This window comes from Balaenoptera ricei, chromosome 17 (genome assembly GCF_028023285.1).
Source record: "Balaenoptera ricei isolate mBalRic1 chromosome 17, mBalRic1.hap2, whole genome shotgun sequence".
Taxonomy (NCBI): domain Eukaryota; kingdom Metazoa; phylum Chordata; class Mammalia; order Artiodactyla; family Balaenopteridae; genus Balaenoptera; species Balaenoptera ricei.
Window position 1 is genome coordinate 79,181,560 of NC_082655.1, and position 20,304 is coordinate 79,201,863.

A 20,304-nucleotide genomic window follows, 5' to 3' on the forward strand; every position below is an offset into this window, starting at 1 on the left:
TACGGTGGGTTTATAACTGATTAACTCAACAGCCTCCTGGGTTTTAAAGTGATAATCACTCACCACTCGCTGGGCACCAAATGACGTATACAAAATACCGAAGAACCAAAGGGGAGGAGGGAAGGGGGTGTTAGACCAACGCCCGTCTTCAGCCCACAGCTGGCACAGCCCGACCGGTCTTCTGCCATCGTAACCAAAGAAACCTTTAAAGGATACACAGCACTGCCCCTGTCCTCCCCACCCAAGCATCCAGCTGGGAAAGGGCCTGACAGACACGCCAGCACCGGGAAAGTGACACGCAGGTCACAGGAAAAGCTTTCTGTACCCAACAGAATGTCACTCTTGGCCACACCTTTTCAAGAAATAGCGTCAAGACAGATTCTGTGCCAACACATTCTATAACGCGAGGCTCGGGGAACCGGGCATGCAAGGAAAAAAAAGGCCCACGGGGCCCACGCCTCGTTGCATTGACCTGGAAGCGAAGAAGAGCCACCGGAGGGAGCCAGCGCCCTCCATGAGCAGGGAGCATGCACACACGCACACACGCACACACGCACAAGCACAGGCGCGGGAAAAGCCTTCCTTCCCCGGGGCCGCCATCACCTCACGACGCTCACCTTCCTTCCGTCCGTGGCGTAGAGCTTGGTCACCGGGCGCTGCATGACCTCCGTCAGGTGCTGCAGAAAGACCTCGAAGCTCTGCATGACCCTCCTGCTCAGGAAGACCGCGCGCCCTGTCTTCGGGTCGCCATTCCTGAAGACCACAAGCCGCCGCGGCGCGCGCAGCATGCCGGGAGCGGCGGGAGCGGCGGCGGCGGCGCGTGCGCGCTGCGCGTGCGCACTGAGGGCCCGGCTGCTGAGCCAGGGCCGCGGGCGCCGGCGGGCCTTGTCCAGGTCCACCGGCTGCATCTTCCTGCCGTGGGAGCACAGGTACGACTGGCCGTCCTCCAGCTCCTCCAGGCGCGTGATGCTGTGCCTTCCTCGGGGGGTGCTGATGTTCCTCACCCCGAAGGGTAGGGGCACCTTCCCCGACAGGTTATCCAGCAGAGCATCCAATGTCTTGAAAGAACGAGGGTTCAGCACCACCCGGACGCCGCCAAATTGCGGGTCTCCGCTCTTGTAGAAGCTGATCCTTTTGGCCACGACAGGCTGAGTGACGCCCAGCTGGCGAGGAGAAGGAACCTGACCTTCTGAAGAAATCCGACGAATCATGGAAAAACTGGTGGAAGGAGTTTCATTCATTTTGGTTGAGACCTGGAGAGGGAAGAAAATTATTCATCTTCACACCGTGAAGAATAGGTGCTAATGCGAAAGCCAGCTACCGATAGCTCTTCCTCGAATTTCATTCATTCATTCATTGATTCATTCATTATACCTACCTATTTTGAAAGATAACTTTCGGGGCTTAAAATAAGACATAAAAGCAGCAGTTAAGTAACGGTATTTATCATTGAAACATTAAAAACAACCTAAAGACACTAATAAGGTCCTAGGTAGGTAAATCGTGATGTATACACCCATGGAAAACTATGAGCCGTTGAACATGGCTTTATTTATTGGCATAGAAAAATGGTCATGACCTATTTATTACTAAACGAAAAAGCAGCTTATAGAATACACATGCTATGCCATTGCCAATGTGTACAATATTTATTATACTAGAAGAAGAAAGTCTGAAGTATATACAGCCCATTGTTGATGGTGGTTATCTCTGATGGCAGAGCTATGGATAATGTTTGTGTTTTTTATACATTGCCAAATTTTGTGAATCTTTAAAATTACCAGGTATTATTGAACAGGTAAAAAAAAAAATCAGAAACCATCATCCAATGAGAAAAGAGAGTTTTGCAACTGATTGATTTAGTTCTGCATGTCCTGGCAGTTAAAGAAAAGGGAGAAAACAGGAAAAGTTTATAAAGTTCAAATTGTCTGTTGGATGGAATCAAATGAACTCATCTAGAGGAAATTGGCTCCTGACATTAAATTCTAGAAGGAATGTCTCATATATATCCTTAACTAAGGGCCATGTTAAGGTAGTGTAAGATGTTTCCATTACAGATTGTAGAACATGCAGGTACATTATCTAACACACTACTAATCTTACTTTGGGAAACGCTGCACTAAACAAATATTTTTAGAATGAATGACATTACTATGGGCTGCTTAAAATGGTGCAATCTGGTTACTGCTCACTGTAGTGGTTCTAAAGTGAGAACTTCAGGAGGGAATTTAAGAGCCATTTTCACCAATCACTGAGGTTTTTCTCTTCCACTTTCCAAGTGAAGCCAGAGTCTGACTGACAAGTGAGCAGCTTGTGGGAGGGTTTATCTGATGCTGGGCTTGTTTTTCATTGGTAGCATAGTGTGGCTATTTTCTGTTGTTTTAAATCAATGTAATTATTGGTGTCTTTTGACAGAGTAAGAATGCCCTGCAGCCTTGAAGACAAATTGAACAAACTAAATAAATATGATCAGTATTACAGAGATGAACAAGGCATGTCTGTCTTTATAAATCAGCTATAAATCTGGCCCAAATCACCTACTTAAATGTTTGCAAGCTGTTGTCTAAGACTCTTCATTTATCTCCAATACGATTTACAAATCTCATTTATATGTAACTTAGGAAACTGCATTCAAAGATCAGCCTAGAAATTATTTGTGTCTCCCCTTCTCTCTTCCCAAGCAGTTTAAAGTAATGATAATAATTCTTAAGACACTAAAGGCAGCTGTAGCAGGCATGCGCATCAGGAGCTGGGGAATGCAGCTTTGCAGTGGAGTCAGCAAAACCTCAATCTCCCCTCATCCTCAGCTGATAAACTGTGCCATGCTCTGAATCTCCAGGCCCTCACCAACTGTGAAAGGGATGAATTCCTTCAGTATTTAAACAAAAGACTTCAGAACTATTTGCCTCTAACTACTTTTTAGGTTGGTTTACTTAGTATTTATTTGAAAATATTTTACATGAATAATGTTTGAGACACATTTTTCACCTAATTTTGGAAATTATATTTATCTATATGTAAGTGCGTAGTGAGGCTTTTAATTCCAGTAGTTTTCTGCCTGGATCTGACTACTTGGAGAGCTGTTGACCTGGTCGTCATGTTGAGAACACAGTTATGTGAGCTGATATGCTAAGGGTTTTGTTTTGGGGGTTTTGTTCGTTTTGATTTCTTCGTTTTGGGCTAAAATAAGAGAGAGGAGATTTTGTGCTGGGACCAGAAGGGAGACCATGGAAGATAGGGTCAACTGGAGGGAAGAAATGGCCCCCATTGTCCCTATCCCACTGCTGCCCCGTCCTGATCATTGGTTTTGAACCTGATGCATGAAGGGAAGAAGCTAAAGTTACCACATCCTGGGAAGATGCCATATGCCCAGCAGTGGAGGAGCATTTACAGAACGAGTACTTGCAGCGGCGCAGTTGCCAGGCACCTTGATGAGGAAGCTGTAGCAAAAGCAAAATGGAAATGCAAGTTCCTCTCGTCCTAGTTGCATGTAAGAGGATCTCTGGGAACTCCTAGGAGTCACTGGGGGAAGTTTTGGAGAGTGTTGAGAGTTTGCATACGTGTGGGTAAGGTTTAAGAGCCTAGGGTGAGGTGGGCATTGCACCGAGCACGGTGAAGAGTCAGTATTATGGGTGAATAGAAGGATCTCCGTGCATACAGCGCACCGTATCATCACTGGGGAACAGAGTGCAAAGTTGCTTCGTTCCAGAGGGAGCGTTTCAGCCTTTGCCTTGACACCATCATATGTATGTCCTACGGTGTCCATGGGAAAGTCACAGAGTAATTCAGTAGCACAATTGAGGAAGAGTCACGGTACCAGGAAAACATCAAGGAGAGATGCTGAGGCTGGGGAGAGGTGGCGGTCTCCAGAGGAAGAGCTGTGTACAGCTGCGATGCCAGGGGCACAGAGTGGGGGGATGCCCTCCAGGAAGAAGGCAGGGATTAGCGCAGCTTCTGCTGCTGCACGCGAGCAGACCGGCGACGCGGTCAGTCAGCCTTGACAGTAGGGCGTCCGCTTTCGTGAAACAGAGCTACCCGCCTCCACAACTTTTAGCTACCCTGTCTTAGTTGTGCACCTTTCGTAATCAGCTTCAAAGACTAATCGGAATTATTTGGATGGAAATTTTTTTAATGTTTCTTTACATACATTTCAGATAACAAGGTTTATTCTTTGCCCTCTGAAATCGGATAATGCAGTAGGATACTTAGGGGCTATGTAGGGAGCAAAAAAACTGAGTACCTAAAGTGGTCTAATTCTTCTCCCAGCAGGTTATGCTGAGGGAGGAGAAGTGGAGGTGGACAGAGGGAAAAGAGGAAGCTAGGATCTTCAGGCCCTCTACTTTCCTCACCACTGACTGCCCTAGAGGTAGCAAAGGACCCAGTTAACAGTCTCTTGCCTCCAGCCCAAATTATATTGAGATCTTCTTCTAATGGCCTGACGCTTGCTGTCGATATCTTCCCCACTTCTCTGCAAGCTCTTCATTGCCTACAGTCAGACCACGGACCTGTCATGGATACTTGCGTCGCTTTTTAACATAAAACGGATTTTTTTTTAATACCCTTGGTTTCACTAGGTTCAACCATTGTTATGCTGATCCGTGCCTTCATTGGTCTGAATCATCTGTGCTGCTCAGAGCTAAATAGTTGCCTCTACCAAGAGGGCTGTACCTTCTCTCCACTACTCACTTGACAAAACAGATGACGGATTCACAAGATGCAGGTGCATCATGTCCTAATTATATTTTTAATTTACTTTTCTAGCATGTAGTAGGAATTCAAGCAATTCAGAAAGAAAAATGAAGTAGAAAACAAAACGTAAGAGAGGTATATTCATAATGTTCTATAGCAATTCAGAGATCTGCTGCTGCAAGAAAAAGTAGTTCATCTCACAGGTCATAACGCTGTGGGGTGGCCTTGGGGCTGAGGGTTCAGAAGAGAAGCACACGGCAGCGACAGCACTGCTGAGGCACAAGCAGCTTCCTCCTTCTTAAGGTGTTGCACAGATTGCTCTAAAGAGTTAACAGAGCTTTTATAATCAGAAGAAAACAAAACTTTTCCCATGTTTTAATACACTCGAATTGCTTGATTTCCTGATACTGAAGTTCCCTCCTACTTTAAGATCAGCATATTGTGAAGGTTTCTTGCATATCTGGGTAAAGATAATATTAGCAGTATTTATTGTTTTTCTAATGGTTACATACAGAACACAAATATGTAGGCTAGATATGTAAAATAAAGTACAACTGGCTAAAATAGATTATTTTCAAAATAAAGATTTTAAATAGTTTTGTACTTACCAGAACTTGAAACTTCCCTTATAATGGAAAAGATGGGTTAAGTTGTTTGAATGATTCCCATAAATGTTACCGGATATGTAACCTGCTTGTTTCGTGCAAGGAAACTAATGTCTTTGGATTTATTCTTAGTGTATTCACTCAGGGATTGAGTACAGCCAATTAATTTAATCCGAGGTGATGCTAATCACCAGACAGAATTCACCTTAAGGGGACCATAGCCAGAAACAAGCCAGTTCCCGGCATGCTCTGCAGTTCTGAAATCTTCCTAATTAGTTGCCCTTGCATTGCATCTTGTTTACCTAGTATCATTCTCAGGAGAAAATACTTCGCCAATTCATAAGCATTTCCCTCCCAGACAGCCTTAAGTCCTCATTTATTTTTATTAAAGAGAAAAAGTTGTTACGCTGCTAAAAATGACATTTTGTCATTCTTTGATAAGCAAGTCTGAGTCAGTATTTACTCATGGTAGTCATTAAAAAGAAAAGGACCTAAGCCTTTTGCTTTTGTTTTGTTTTGTTTTGTTGCTTTACTTTTAAAACTCTAGGTTTTTTTTTTTAATTGGAGTATAATTGCTTTACAATGTTGTGTTAGTTTCTGCTGTACAATGAACTGAATCAGCTATATGTATACTTATATCCCCTCCCTCTTGGGCCTCCCTCCCCCCCACAATCTCACCCATCTAGGTCATCACAGAGCACCAAGCTGAGCTCCTTGTGCTATACAGCAGGTTCCCACTAGCTATCTATTTTACACATGGTAGTGTATTTATGTCAAGCCTAATCTCCCAATTCATCCCACCCTCCCCTTCCCCACCACTGTGTCCACACATCCATTCTCTACATCTGCGTTTCTATTCCTGCCCTGAAAATAGGTTCATCTGTACCATTTGTTTAGATTCCACATATATGCATTAATATATATTTGTTTTTCTCTTTCTGATTTACTTCACTCTGTATGACAGACTCTAGATCCATCCACATCTCTACAAATGACCCAATTTCGTTCCTTTTTATTGCTGAGTAATATTCCACTTTGTGTGCGCGCGCGCACACACACACACACACACACACACACACCCCACTTCAGACTATACTACAAAGCTACAGTTATCAAGACAGTATGGTACTGGCACAAAAACAGAAATATAGATCAATGGTACAGGATAGAAAGCTCAGAGATAAACCCACGTACCTATGGTCACCTAATCTGTGACAAAGGCAAGAATATACAGTCTCTTCAATAAGAGACTGGACATCTACATGTAAAAGTATGAAATTAGAATACTACCTAACAGGACTTCCCTGGTGGCGCAGTGGTTAAGAATCCACCTGCCAATGCAGGGGACACAGGTTTGAGCCCTGGTCCAAGAAGGTCCCACATGCCACGGAGCAACTAAGCCTGTGTGCCACAACTACTGAGCCTGCTTTCTAGAGCCCATGAGCCACAACTACTGAAGCCCGTGTGCCCAGAGCCTGTGCTCTGCAACAAGAGAAGCCACCGCAATGAGAAGCCCGCGCACAGCAATGAAGAGTAGCCCCCACGCGCCACAACTAGAGAAAGCCAGGGTGTAGCAACGAAGACCCAACGCAGCCAAAAATAAATAACTTTATAAAAAAAAAAAAAAGAATACTACATAACACCATACACAAAAATAAACTCAAAATGGATTAAAGACCTAAATGTAAGACCGGACACTATGAAACTCTTAGAGGAAAACATAGGAAAAACACTCTTTGACATAAATCACAGCAAGATCTTTTATGACCCACCTCCTAGAGTAATGAAAATAAAAACAAAAATAACCAAATGGGACCTACTTAAACTTTAAATCTTTTGCACAGCAAAGGAAACCATAAACAAGACAAAAAGACAACCCTCAGAATGGGAGAAAATATTTGCAAATGAAGCAACGGACAAAGGATTAATCTCCAAAATATACAAACAGCCTTTGTTTTTAATGTAAGCACTCTTGCTTATTATGGTATCAATGTAGTTCTATGAAAATGCCTGTAAATGTAACAATTTGGCTACTCAGCATAACGGGGCAAATGAGAGAGGCACCACCCAGAAATGATGTGACACTTCTGCACACACAGCTCTCCCACCGCTCTGCTTAATCATCATGGGGTTTGAACATGTTTCAGGACTTTGTCACACATGCAGTCCCCAGATGACACGCACTGCCTCTGATGGCTACCCGTAGCCTAATCTGATTTGAAGATACCTCACCTAATCAGATTTACCAGGCTTCCCGCCTCAGCTCTGAACCGCAAAGACAAGGTTCTCTGGGAAAGAAGGACCAGGTTCACACTTGTGCTGCCAAACGTTGCCTCCAAACAGACCACAAAAGGAAAAAGATTATAAAGCTGCACGGTTTGCCTTGTAAATGCTGCCTTTGTAACAAATGACCAATTAAAAAGTAAAACGAGTAAGAAAGGGAGGGAGGGCAGAGAGAGAGAGGCACTGAGTGAAGGAAGGAAAGACAGAGGGAAGGAAGGGAGGGGGGTAGATAAGAGAAACAGTAGTGTTTAACTTGATACAGACCTCCATTTATAACCATCACCACCACACAAAGACAGGGCAATTGCATCATTAAAGAAATGCATGTTTACAGGGTAGCAATAGGCATGAATGGCATTATTACCAGCTCAAAATTGAAGTGTAAATTTTAAAAGTTTGGAGTTAGATATAATCTGCTCTTAAATAGCTAAGGACTAATGAATCCTATAATCCACATCGGATAAACAATTCACATCCATTTCCTTCTATTTCAACAACGAAGGAATTTCAACTAAAGGAATTCCTTTGGGGCACTTCTAGAAAAAGTAAAATTTCATACATATAAGTCAGCATGAAGGGGCCCTCCCTTTCCAAGCATCTCCCCTAACACACGTTCCACTCCCATAACTCCAGTCAGGAACGGGGACCAATACACCTGTTGCCACCATGGAGATGCCCTTGTCTCTGGCAGATGCCACCGTAGGAAGTCTAAACCACTGCTTCTCAAGCTTGATCATGCACACAGATCACCTGGGGATCTCTGTTCCATTCTGTCTGGTCAACACTGACCAAGGAGCCAGACCGCGGGGAACCAGTGCACAGAGGTTAAGCATATGTGCTCTAAAGTCAGACCTCAGTTCAAATCCTGTCTCTTCCTTCCAGGCCATTTACTTAATTTCTCTGTGACTGTTTCCCTGGCCGTAAAATAGCGGGAAACACCCACCTTCTAGGCTCATTGGGAAGACTAAAATATATATTACATGTTAGGCAAAGTGTCTAATGTCCTAATGTGTTCAATAAATGTAAATTATTATTTTGCCATGTCAATATTCTTTTAAAACACTTCCATTGTTCTCACATCCTTTAGTAACTACTCCCACACCCTACTGTACCACACCATTTGTGGTCTGACTCCAGCTTACTTTTCCAATTTCATCTCATGTGTCTTACTCAACAATTTGAATCACTCGACATTTCTTAAATGTGGTTCCACACTTCTGCACACATTGTGTCTTTTACTCGGTATGCCTTCTCTAGCCCTAACCCCCTGCCCTACACTACCATCCACCTTTCCATCCCTTCCTTCAACACTCAGCTCATCTCAGGAACCTCTCTTGCACCCTTGCCTTCCCACTGCGCAAGCATTCTCTGCTGAATAGATACCCTCCACTGTGCTCACTTATCTGTATAAATATATACTCTCTCACACTTGTCACCACACTGCCGTTGGTGGCTTCTTAGTCAATACACTCATTAAGCACCAGAAGTGTAACTAATTTATTCCCTCAGAATTTCTAGGAACAGCTCAGTGCCTCGTACACACCAGACACTCGATAAGTATCTGCGAAAGGAATGATCCTCTGCTTGGGTTTAATGTAGTGTGTTATAGAGATATATATGCCTGAAGAACCCTGCCTCATTTTAACTGCTAGAATTTACCTCTCTAGGCAGATCCAAGGAGCCCAGGGAAGGGCTCAGATTTCCTCAAGAAGCAGAATCATTTGGAGCAGTTAGTATGGAACATGCCCTTTGTCATTCCCATCCAACCCACATGGAACTCTGTGTAAGGTCCATTCTGATGAAGTTAAATTACTAGATGTTAAACCTGGATGGTCTCTGCCTTGGAAACAATTTCCCACACTACTGATCTCCTGGACTTTGAAACAGGCATCTGTCATAGTTCAGGCTGCTGTAACAATACTATGAAGCGGGTGGTTTAAACAACAGGCATCATTTCTCACAGTTCTGGAGGCTGGGGAGTCCAAGATCAAAGCATCAGTCAATGTGGTTCCTGGTGAACCTTCTCTTTGGCATATCTGAATTGCAGCATCACTCCTCTTGTGCTTTGGGGCCATTATTAAGTAAAATAAGGGTCAGCTGAACACAAGCACTGTGATACCATGCCAGTCGACCTGATAACCGAGCAACTGCTAAGTGACTAATGGGTGGGACACACAGGACAGAGGGATGATTCATGTCTCAGGTAGGATGGAGCCGACGGTGTGAGATTTCATCACATTACTCAGAATGGTGCACAATTCAGAACTTATGGATTCTTTATCTCTGGAATCTGAACAACAGAAAAAAATGATTTTTTTATAATTAACAGAGCCTCAGGGACCTCTAGGACTATAACAGAAGAGCTAATATTTGGGTAATCAAAAGTTGCAGAAGAAAAAGCGAAAGTAGGTGGGGCTGAAAAAAAATATTCCCAGAAATAACAGCTGAAAATTTCCCATATCCTGCAACAGAAAAACTATGATACAAGAAGCTGATTGAATCCCAAAGACAATAAATTCAAAGAAATTCACACCAAGATGCATCATAATCAAACTTCAGAAAACTAAAGACAAAGAAAAAATTTTGAAAGCAACCAGAGATGACATATTACATACAAGACAAAAACAATTTGAATGACAGCAGATTTCTCATCAGAAACCACAGAGGCCAGAAGGAAGTTACAACCATTTTTCAAGTACTAAAATGAGAGCTGTGTCAACTAGAGTTCTATACCCAGTGAAAATATCCTTGAGGAACAAAGAGTAACCCAAACATGCTCAGATGAAGGAAAGCTAAGAGAATTTGTCACCAGCAGACTTACTCTGAAAGAATTTATAAAGAAAGTTAACTAATAAAAAGGAAATTATGAAAAGAAGAATCTTGGACTATCAGGAAGGAAGAAAGAACAACAGAAAGACCATAAATGTGAATAAATACAATAGACTTGCCTTTTCCGGGATTTTCTAAATTTTGTTTGACAGTTGAGGCAAAAAACATAATACTGTCTTACATGGTTCTCGATGTATGTAAAGGAACTATTAAAACAAATATAAATGGAGGAGGTTAAGGGGAGCTAAGTTTTCTACACTTAAACTGGTAAAATGTCTACATTAGTAAAGTGATAATTATGTATGTACAGTGTAATACCTAGAGCTACCACCAACATACACAAAGAGATATGCTCAAAAACAATATAGAAAAAGCAAGATGAAACTCTAAAAACCGTTCACGTATCCCACAGGAAGGTGTGAAAGAGAAAACAGGGAAATGAAAAAACAAAGAGAACAAAAAATAAAAAATAATATGGCAGACTTAAGCCCTAAGATATCAATAATTAGATTGAAGGTAAGTGGCCTCACATACTGTATGATTTTGTTTATATAACATTTTTTAAATGACGAAATTACAGAACAGATTGGTGGTCGTCAGGGTTAGGGATGGTGTGGGAGAATAGTGGGTGTGGTGACTGAACAGTTCTGTGTCTTGATTGTGGGGTGGTTACACATGTGATGAAATGACAGAGAACAATACACACACTTTTCCATCAACCCAAAAGGACACTTTGTCCCCATTTGCAGTCATTTCTCATTTCCACCCATACCCCAAAGCAGCCACTAATCTACTTTCTGTCTCTGCAGATTTGCCTATTCTGGACATTTCATATAAATGGAATCATACAATATGGAGTCTTTTCTGTCTGGCTTTGTTTATTTATCAATAGCATAATGTTTCTGAGGCTCAACTATGTTTTAGCATATATCAGTACATTGTTTCTTTTTATTGCCGAGTGGTGGTGTGGTGTACGAATATACCATATTTTGTTTATCCATTCACCAATTGATGGACATTTAGGTTTTATTACTAATCCTGTAAAGCAAGCAGTCACATCAATTTTTAATGTGCTCCATACAACACAACAGGCATAGGCCTTCATCTGGAAATAACTGCTAACGAGAAATACACGGGAACTAAATGACATGGGAGCCATAATTCCCAGTGCTGTAGCAGACTCACATTCCAGCTTCTAAAATTTATAGAGAAGAACTGAACTGATACCAAATTCCATGTATAAACAGCATCTATTTATCTACCCATCTAGCAGTGCTGTAGTAACAAGAACAATAATAGTAACAGTAATAATAATAATAAAGTGTATTGATTACTTACTTTGTGCCAGGAACCATGCTTAATGCTTTAACTAAATTATTTCATTCAATCCTCACAACAACTCTATGAGGTATGTACTATTATTATCCCTGTTTTCCAGCTAGGAATACCAGGATCAAGGAAGGAATAGTATTTTACCAAGGGACACATAATTAGTAAATAGTGAAACCTCTTAACCACTTTGCAGTAATGTTCTCTATCTAATGTTAAAGTCTATATGTGTGTTGAGGGCATACTGTGGAGGATCAAAAACACCTGGCTAAGATAAAAAAGAATGAAATAATGCCATCTGCAGCAACATGGATGGACCTAGAGATGACCATACTAAGTGAAGTAAGTCAGAAAGAGAAAGACAAATACCACATGATATCACTTATATGTGTAATCTAAAATATGATACAAATGAACTTATCTGTGAAACAGAAACAGACTCACAGACATAGAGAACAGACTCGTGGTTGCCAAGGGGGAGGGGGAGGGTGGGGGAGGGGTGGGTTGGGAGTGTGGGATTAGCAGATGCAAACTATTATATATAGGATGGATAAACAACAAGGTCTTACTGTATAACACAGGGAACTCTATTCAATATCCTGTGATAAATCAAAGAATATGAAAAAGAATGTATATATATATACAGGTATATATATGTGTATAACTGAATCACTTTGCTGTACAGCAGAAATTAACACAACATTGTAAATCAACTATACTTGAATAAAATAAAATTTTTTAAATGCCTGGCTAAGGAGTTTTGATTCTATTCTGCACAACATGGAAATGCACTGAAGACTTTTGAGCATGGAAATGACAACATCAGAACCCAACATGTCACTGACATTGCTAAGTCAGATGATTTGGAGGGAGGAGGCTGTGGTGACAGAAACTGGGAAGGTGGCCCTAAAAATAGTTCAATCAAGAGCTCCTGAGGGCTGACTTAGAGTAATGAGAATAGAAAGGAAGGAAATTATTTCCAAAAATTTCAGAGGTAGACCCAAAATAACATAACAATAGGTCGACTGTGGAAGGCAAGGAGATAGGTAATTTATTTAATCCTTTAAATGAATAATCTACTGTAACTAAAGAAGCCAGTACAGAGCATAGTTCAGCAAAAGTTGTGTGAAGCAGGCAGAACAAAGATGACAACAGGAGTTGGCTTTTTATCAAGTATTTGCTGTATCCTCATTTAAATGGGTAACTCAAGTTTTTCAAGCCTGGAAAAAACTGTAGTGTCAATAACAACAATAAATCTACGTAAGAGGAGAGACTGTTAAGTCAGGAATTGTCTAAATCCATTCCATTTCATTTTTTTTTAATGTGGTTTTAATTTATTTATTATTTATTTATTATTTATTTATTATTTATTTTTGGCTGTGTTGGGTCTTCGTTTCTGTGCAAGGGCTTTCTCTAGTTGCGGCGAGCAGGGGCCACTCTTCATCGCGGTGCACGGGCCTCTCGCTATCGCGGCCTCTCTTGTTGCGGAGCACAGGCTCCAGACGCGCAGGCTCAGTAGTTGTGGCTCACGGGCCTAGTTGCTCCGCGGCATGTGGGATCTTCCCAGACCAGGGCTCGAACCCATGTCCCCTGCACTGGCAGGCAGATTCTCAACCACTGCATTTTTTTTTTTAACATACTTAGTTTGAGGTCACAGAAACGATCCAGGTAGTGATGTCCAAAAAGCAGTAATTAATACGACATTCAAGATTGGGAGAGAGATCAGAAGAAGAGAGAGTTTAGAGGCATTCAAGTAGGGGCTGTAATATATGTCTTGGGATCACTGAGAGAAATAATTGGGAAAGTGGTGAATATTATTCATGTAATGAAACGAGCAAACTCTAGAAGTTATACAGTATTTATAGTTGTGATATGGACAGAGCCCATGATGGACTTGATAGTCTAAGTTATGGTGAGATAACAAAAAGACCCCAAATTCACAGTGGAATTCCACATTTCCATCATTGGCTGACCAGATGAAACTGATCTAGATGTACCATAAATTAAAATTCAAAATGATCCTGATTAAAATGTCTTCAAGCCTATTATAGTCTTATGGAGAAATAGTATTATTGAAGCAGAATTCTATATATTTCAAGAATTTCTTAAACTATACTAACTTGAAGTTTATCATTTCTGTGACTAATATTTATTTTTAATTCAGGACAAATTAATGAGTTATAATCTCTTGGTCAGAATTTGGTAAGTACTATTTACTAAATGAAAGACTGAAAAAAATGGATTGCTCTAAAAAATTTGCCTGTCAAGGATAAATCCCCTTTTCCATAAAATCTTCAAGAGTGTTCAAAGCACTTGTAAAGGGGTATATTTTACTCTACCAAAAAAGGAATAACTTAAATATTAGTGACAGAAAATGCAGCTATCATCAAAATGTACATAACCAAGCTAAGGTTAGAGACAAGTCAATCCAAAAAACTTATTCCTAAATATCTTGACAGAACAATAAAGCAAAACCTCTGCTTAGAAAAATCAGGTAAGTAGATCCTCAGTTTACACTTTGCTCTCTCAGCTGATAAGCAGTTCTTGGGATTTCACATCAATGATTGGAAACAGCCAGTTTAAAAAAAGCGATTTTAGGTAAATATCCCATGGTGTGTTCTTGGTACGCTGCCACAGGGAAGTATTTAGATGCTCGAAGATTCCAACTTGCTACAAGAGATGAAAGTGGAAAATTTCATTCTGTCCGTGTGATTAGATTAAGTTGTTATTTTAAAATGTTTGGAAGATCTTTTATTGCTTAGGGGACATAGACATTCCTGAATAAAACTGCACTATGCAAAAGGATTTACTTATTTTAAGATAGATGTTGGTTATTTTTTAAAAGTGAGAAAAACAGCTTGAAATTCTTTTCGACTGACTTGACATTTTTACCTTAAAAAGGAAGTCATTTGGATATTCCCTCCAAATAGCAGTTTCATGCTAACCCTTACCACTAATGCTATCATCAGGAGCTTTCCCTTCCTGTTAAAGAAAATATTTTAAATCTCAAACAAGGTCTTTTCAATTCGTTCTAAAAATGGAAATTTCTGATTTCTAGTTTAAATTCTTAGCACGTGTGCTTTTTAGTGACATGTAGTTGACCTACCATACTTACTTCAGATACACAACATAATGATTCGGTATTTTTAGGGATTGCACACCATGTAAAGTTATTATAAAATACTGACAATATTTTCTTTTCTGTACATTACATCCCTGTGACTTATTTATCTTATAACTGGTAGTTTGTACCTTCACCTATTTTGTCCCTCTCCCCACCTCTCTCTCCTTTGGCAGCTACTAGATTGTTCTCTGTATCTCTGAGTCTGTTTCTGTTTTGTTATATTTGTTCATTTGTTTGTTTTTGTTTTTTTAGATTCCACATATAAGTAAAAACATACATCTTTAATTAACAACTTTCATAATACTAGCAGTGGCCCTCTAGTGGCCCTTTATTTGTCTTCGAATTCTGTGTTTCTCAGTTCTTTCCATCCTAGTACCTCTAAGGAAAGGGGAGGATAAATTCGTAATCACAGACTGGAGTTTTAATCAAAGTTTGAAACTGAAATTTTAATTTTGCCTGAAAAACAGCATGACAATTTTATATTGTAATTTTGTAATGTTTCGTTATAAAAATGGTTCAAGGTTTTTTTCATCAAATAAATTGAGATGTATCAGAATTGTCCCCCATGGCTTTTCAGAATCTCCCTCTAAGCACAGCAGCAAAGAATATGTTTCTAACAAAAAGTGCAACACTTGTCTAAGTACCAAGACGAAGGCAGGCGGGTGGGGTTACCAGTCCCCACCTGACCGGACTCGGTCTGGCTGCCACACTGAGGTCCAGCAAAGGGCAGACCCAGCCTCCCCAGGCTGGCCCTCCATGGTCTCATCCTCTCTAGAGGATTAAGAATGGCTGAGTGCCTGCTCAGAGACAGGGCCCTGAACTTCAGCCTTCCCTGTGGGCCAGACTGTGTTTCAATCTGCTGTTCTTGACCTTGGTTCATGCTCCCCTTCTCTGGGGCAAAAGGACTGCAGTGGACCCCACTGATTGGACAGAGATGGCCCTTACCTTGCAGCCCAATCAGATCCCCTGCCTGCTATAACTTCCACCGATGAGACTGCAGACTAAGCACAAGGTCAAAGTGAATGGCGACTGCCCACCCCTTCCAACAGAGCAGCATGGCGGCCCGTCCTAACGCTGAGGGTCTTCCCTAAATCAGGTCTCGCTTACTCGCTTCCCTCTAGCCCAGCGAGCCCTGCAACCTGTCCTCTGCATACTCTGGATATGGCGGCCTACACCAGATGGCCGAGAGATTAGCCGGATTTGGGAGCGATTACCAAGTAAGCTGATGATGTGGGGAGGTAACAGACAGCTAATGCAAGCAGTTGCCTCCCAGGCTGAGAGATTTCATTTACTACCACAGAACTAACACGGATTTTTGAGAAAGAAAAGGACGAGACAAAAACGGCATGCAAGATAATCTTCTAGTGGCAGAATGTAATGTAGACAAAGGATGGAAAAGACTGGGGAGAGAAATATAGGATGGAAACAAATCTCTAATCAATAAATCTTTAATAATTGGCCTAGGATAAAATAGGGGTTCTGTAATGAAAGCAAAATACAGGACAGATTTTGAAGAAAGAATCTCCAGCTGTTGGTAGCAGATTAAAAACCAGTTAGTCAACGAATTTTGAGGTCCTGTGTTTGCCAAGCCCTGTTCTAGGCACGGGAGAGAGAGCAATGAGCGAGGTTCAACCCTACCTGCCAGGAACCACCCTTCTAAAGGGGGAAGCTAATGATGCAGCAGCCAATGGTCATCATTTTACTCAGCACACATTCCCAAGCTCTCTCCGTTCATACCTTCCTCCCAGGGGTTAAGAAGCCAGATACTTCCCAGTCTCTCGCGTCAGTAATCTAGGTGATCTTGTTTAGGCCAAAGCTGTGTAAGGGAAGATCTGAAGGAGCATTTGTTGAAACTGTGGCTTTCTCGACAAAAGAAACAGACACAGCAGGTGCCACCCCATTTTCCCTCTTCCTGCCTGAAACGTGGAAGTAGTACAGGGAGCTAAGAGGCAACACATATGAAGACAAAACACTAACACACAGAGGATGGCCAAGTAGAAAGAGAGGCGTGGTCCTGAGGGCTCCGTGAGCAGCTGGGCTAATCTGGTAACCTCCTGACTCTTCTCATTATGTAAGAAGAATTAACCCTATTCCTGACACCAACTTCTGGAACAGAACCCTCCCTGGCAAACAACTAAATCTGATCCTGGGGATCACACACAAAAGGAGTCTATTGAAAGAATATTGAATGCCTCACAGAATCTCTGAGAGGTATAAAGAAGACAGCTCAAACTTAAGGTTTCAGAAACAAACATACAAAACCTTTCATCATACTGGCCTGATGAAGAAATCACCTGCATGCCACAGAGCCCAAGCTGCTATGGCTGGTAAGCTTGCCAATTTCCCACCAGGAACACAATCGTACTGCAAATAAGACCAACCTAGGTAACTGACTATACTGCTGAACTGAATGAATAAGCATTTTCAGAACTCTAATGGAAAACTGATGAATTCATAAAAGTGTTAACAAAAGATCAAGATGAAAAAAAAAATTAATTACATGGGACTGAGTGAACTGATGAGGATGATTATAATTTTTGTGACTTTCTGTTTGAATGAAAAAAAAAAATCCCACAAGGACTCAGAGGCAAAAAATATACAAATCAATTTTCACTGCAAAGTAAAGGAGCTGTTACAGTGGAGGATTACTGGACTGAATGTCAATATTATGACATAGTATGAGTGTGTTTCGTGTTTGGTAATTGCAATCATTGTTACTTTTGTTGTGGTCATCCATTTACAATGCTTGGTGTCAGTTGATTTATCTCTTGTAAAAATACAGTGTGTGTGTGTGTGTGTGAAAAAAAAGAAAAAAGACCAACCTAGCACAGTCACCTTTGCTGTCACCCTAACTGGAGAATCAGGTCCCCAAGGAGCCTGCTTTCTCACCTTGCTCACTGCCAACCTGCACAAGTACCTATGCCTTTAGTGCAAAAAACTAGACAGAAAATGTGTAGCTCGTTCGGCTCCTACAGGAAGAAATACTCTTTGCCCAACAAAGATTCGTAAGGTGGGTAATCTCCCAAACTCAAAAGAAGTTGCAGATACGAATAATTTAAAATGATTTGCAAATATACACTGTTACGGTAGACTGTTTGCAAAAATGAGTACCTTTATTCCTTCCCTACATACTCACCCCTTTACAATGTGATCTGTAGCTCCTCCATCAGAGGTGGTGTCTGTTTCCTCACTGCTTGAATTTGGGCTGCTTTGACCAAGAGAATGAAGCAGAAGGACATTATGGCAGCACCAAAACTAAACCTCAAGAGAACGGGTACACGCAGCTCTCCTGAGAATCCTCTGTTATCCACATGAATAAGCCCAAGCTGGCCTGCCAGGCGACGCGAGAAACCTAGCCCAGATGCTCCAGTCACGCCAGCCAACAGCCAGCTGACCCTCAGAAACAGAGCCGCCTACCTGACTACAGACACTTAAGTAAGCCCAGTCTAACCCAGAAGACCACCCATCCGAGCCCAGTCCAACCAAAGAACTGTAAGCTTAATAAATGCTTGTTGGTACTTCCCTGGTGGCGCAGTGGTTAAGAATCTGCCTGCCAATGCAGGGGACACAGGTTCGATCCCTGGTCTGGGAGGATCCCACATGCCGCGGAGCAACTAAGCCCGTGCGCCACAACTACTGAGCCTGCGCTCTAGAGCCCGTGAGCCACAACTACTGAGCCCATGTGCCACAACTACTGAAACCCGTGCGCCTAGAGCCCATGCTCTGCAGCAAGAGAAGCCACTGCAATGAGAAGCCTGCGCACCACAAGAAAGAGTAGCCCCCACTTGCCGTGACTAGAGAAAGCCCGCACGCAGCGATGAAGACCCAATGCAGCCAAAAAAAAAAAATATATATATATATATATATATACACATATAAATAAATGCTTGTTTTAGCCACTAAGTTTGGGGTGATTTTTTTATGCTGTAAAAGCTAACTGATGGAACTACAGACAGCAAGAAAGAAAAAGGAAAAAAAAAAGAAAATTAGTAAATAAGATAATTTCAGGTACAGAAGTGATTTGAAAAATATAAAGCAGGGTAATTTGGTAGAAAGTGATGAAGATCAGTCAATTTCTTGGGGAAATCCTCTCTGACAAGGGGATGTGTAAGATGAAACTAAATCTGAAGGAGAAAAAACTGTTCCAAGGTGTAGAAGAAACATATGCCAAACAGAAGGGACAGCACATGCAAAGGTCCTGGGACAGAAATGAGGCCAGAGAGGCTGGAAAATACGAGCCCAGTGGAGAGTGAAGAAAGGTAACATCAGAGGAGGAGGAGGCCCTGGGCCTCCAGGCCCGGAGGCATGCAGGGCTCCAGGCCGTGGCGAGGGTTTCAGGGTTTGTTGTGGTGAGGAACTCGGGTTTACACTGTGGAGAGACCACCCTGGTTGCAGCAGGAACAGAGGCCGGAGCCTTGATAGGCAGGTACTGGGGCAGTAATGGGAAATCTCTGTCCTGCTGCTCAGCTATGCTGTGGACATAAAACTGCTCTAGAAATAAAGCCTATTTTTAAACATCATAAAAAAGTGGATTTTAAAAGATTAGTAGGAGAAAAAGAAAGAGATGCAGGGAGACAGGATGTCGACAGCATGTAATACTTACTGAGAGCCACCGGGCACCGAAAGGAAGCAGCATGTAAGGTGAAAAGAACAAGATTTTAGAATCAATGGCTAAAGGCCACCACTGGGACTTCCCTGGCGGTCCACTGGTGAAGACTCCATGCTTGCACCACAGGGGGTGAGGGTTCGATCCCTGCTTGGGGAACTAAGATCCCGCGTGCCGCACGGCACAGCCCCCCCAAAAAAGTCCACTACTAACAGCCCGTGTGCACTCGGGTGAACTTAACCTACCTTACCGTCTATGAAAAACAGGTAAAAATAAGTATCTCATAGGCTGCGGTAACAGTTGGACGAGGAGCGCACGTAAAGTGCCAAGCCAAGTACTTTTTTTTTTTTTTAATTAATTTTTTTTTGGAGGGGGGTGTGTTGGGTCTTCGTTTCTGTGCAAGGGCTTTCTCTAGTTGCGGCAAGCGGGGGCCACTCTTCATCGCGGTGCGCGGGCCTCTCACTATCGCGGCCTCTCTTGTTGCGGAGCACAGGCTCCAGACGCGCAGGCTCAGTAGTTGTGGCTCACGGGCCTAGCTGCTCCGCAGCATGTGGGATCTTCCCAGACCAGGGCTCGAACCTGTGTCCCCTGCATTGGCAGGCAGATTCTCAACCACTGCGCCACCAGGGAAGTCCCCAAGTACTTTTTAAATGGTAGATATTCCAGCAGGGTTTGCCTAATTCCCTTTCATCTTCCTTCCCAGAGAGAAGATCCAGTATCTGAATAAAAGCTGAAAATCCAGGGATATTGAAATCAAGATAGACCTATATCTGGAGATGTTGTAAAATAAGCCACTGTCTTTCTTCCTGCAAATCCCCCTCCATGACATTTCTCCCAAT

The 20,304-nt window shown here is 42.1% G+C and overlaps 1 protein-coding gene across 1 annotated transcript in view; it reads right to left on the reverse strand.

The window, feature by feature from the left end:
* Window positions 1-20,304, reverse strand: part of LOC132351941 (oxygen-regulated protein 1-like) — a 47,651-nt gene that overhangs the window by 8,248 nt on the left and 19,099 nt on the right. The window contains exon 2 of the mRNA XM_059902064.1: window positions 618-1,253. Coding sequence (XP_059758047.1) covers window positions 618-1,253 — 636 coding nt within the window. The remainder of the gene's footprint in view (window positions 1-617; window positions 1,254-20,304) is intronic.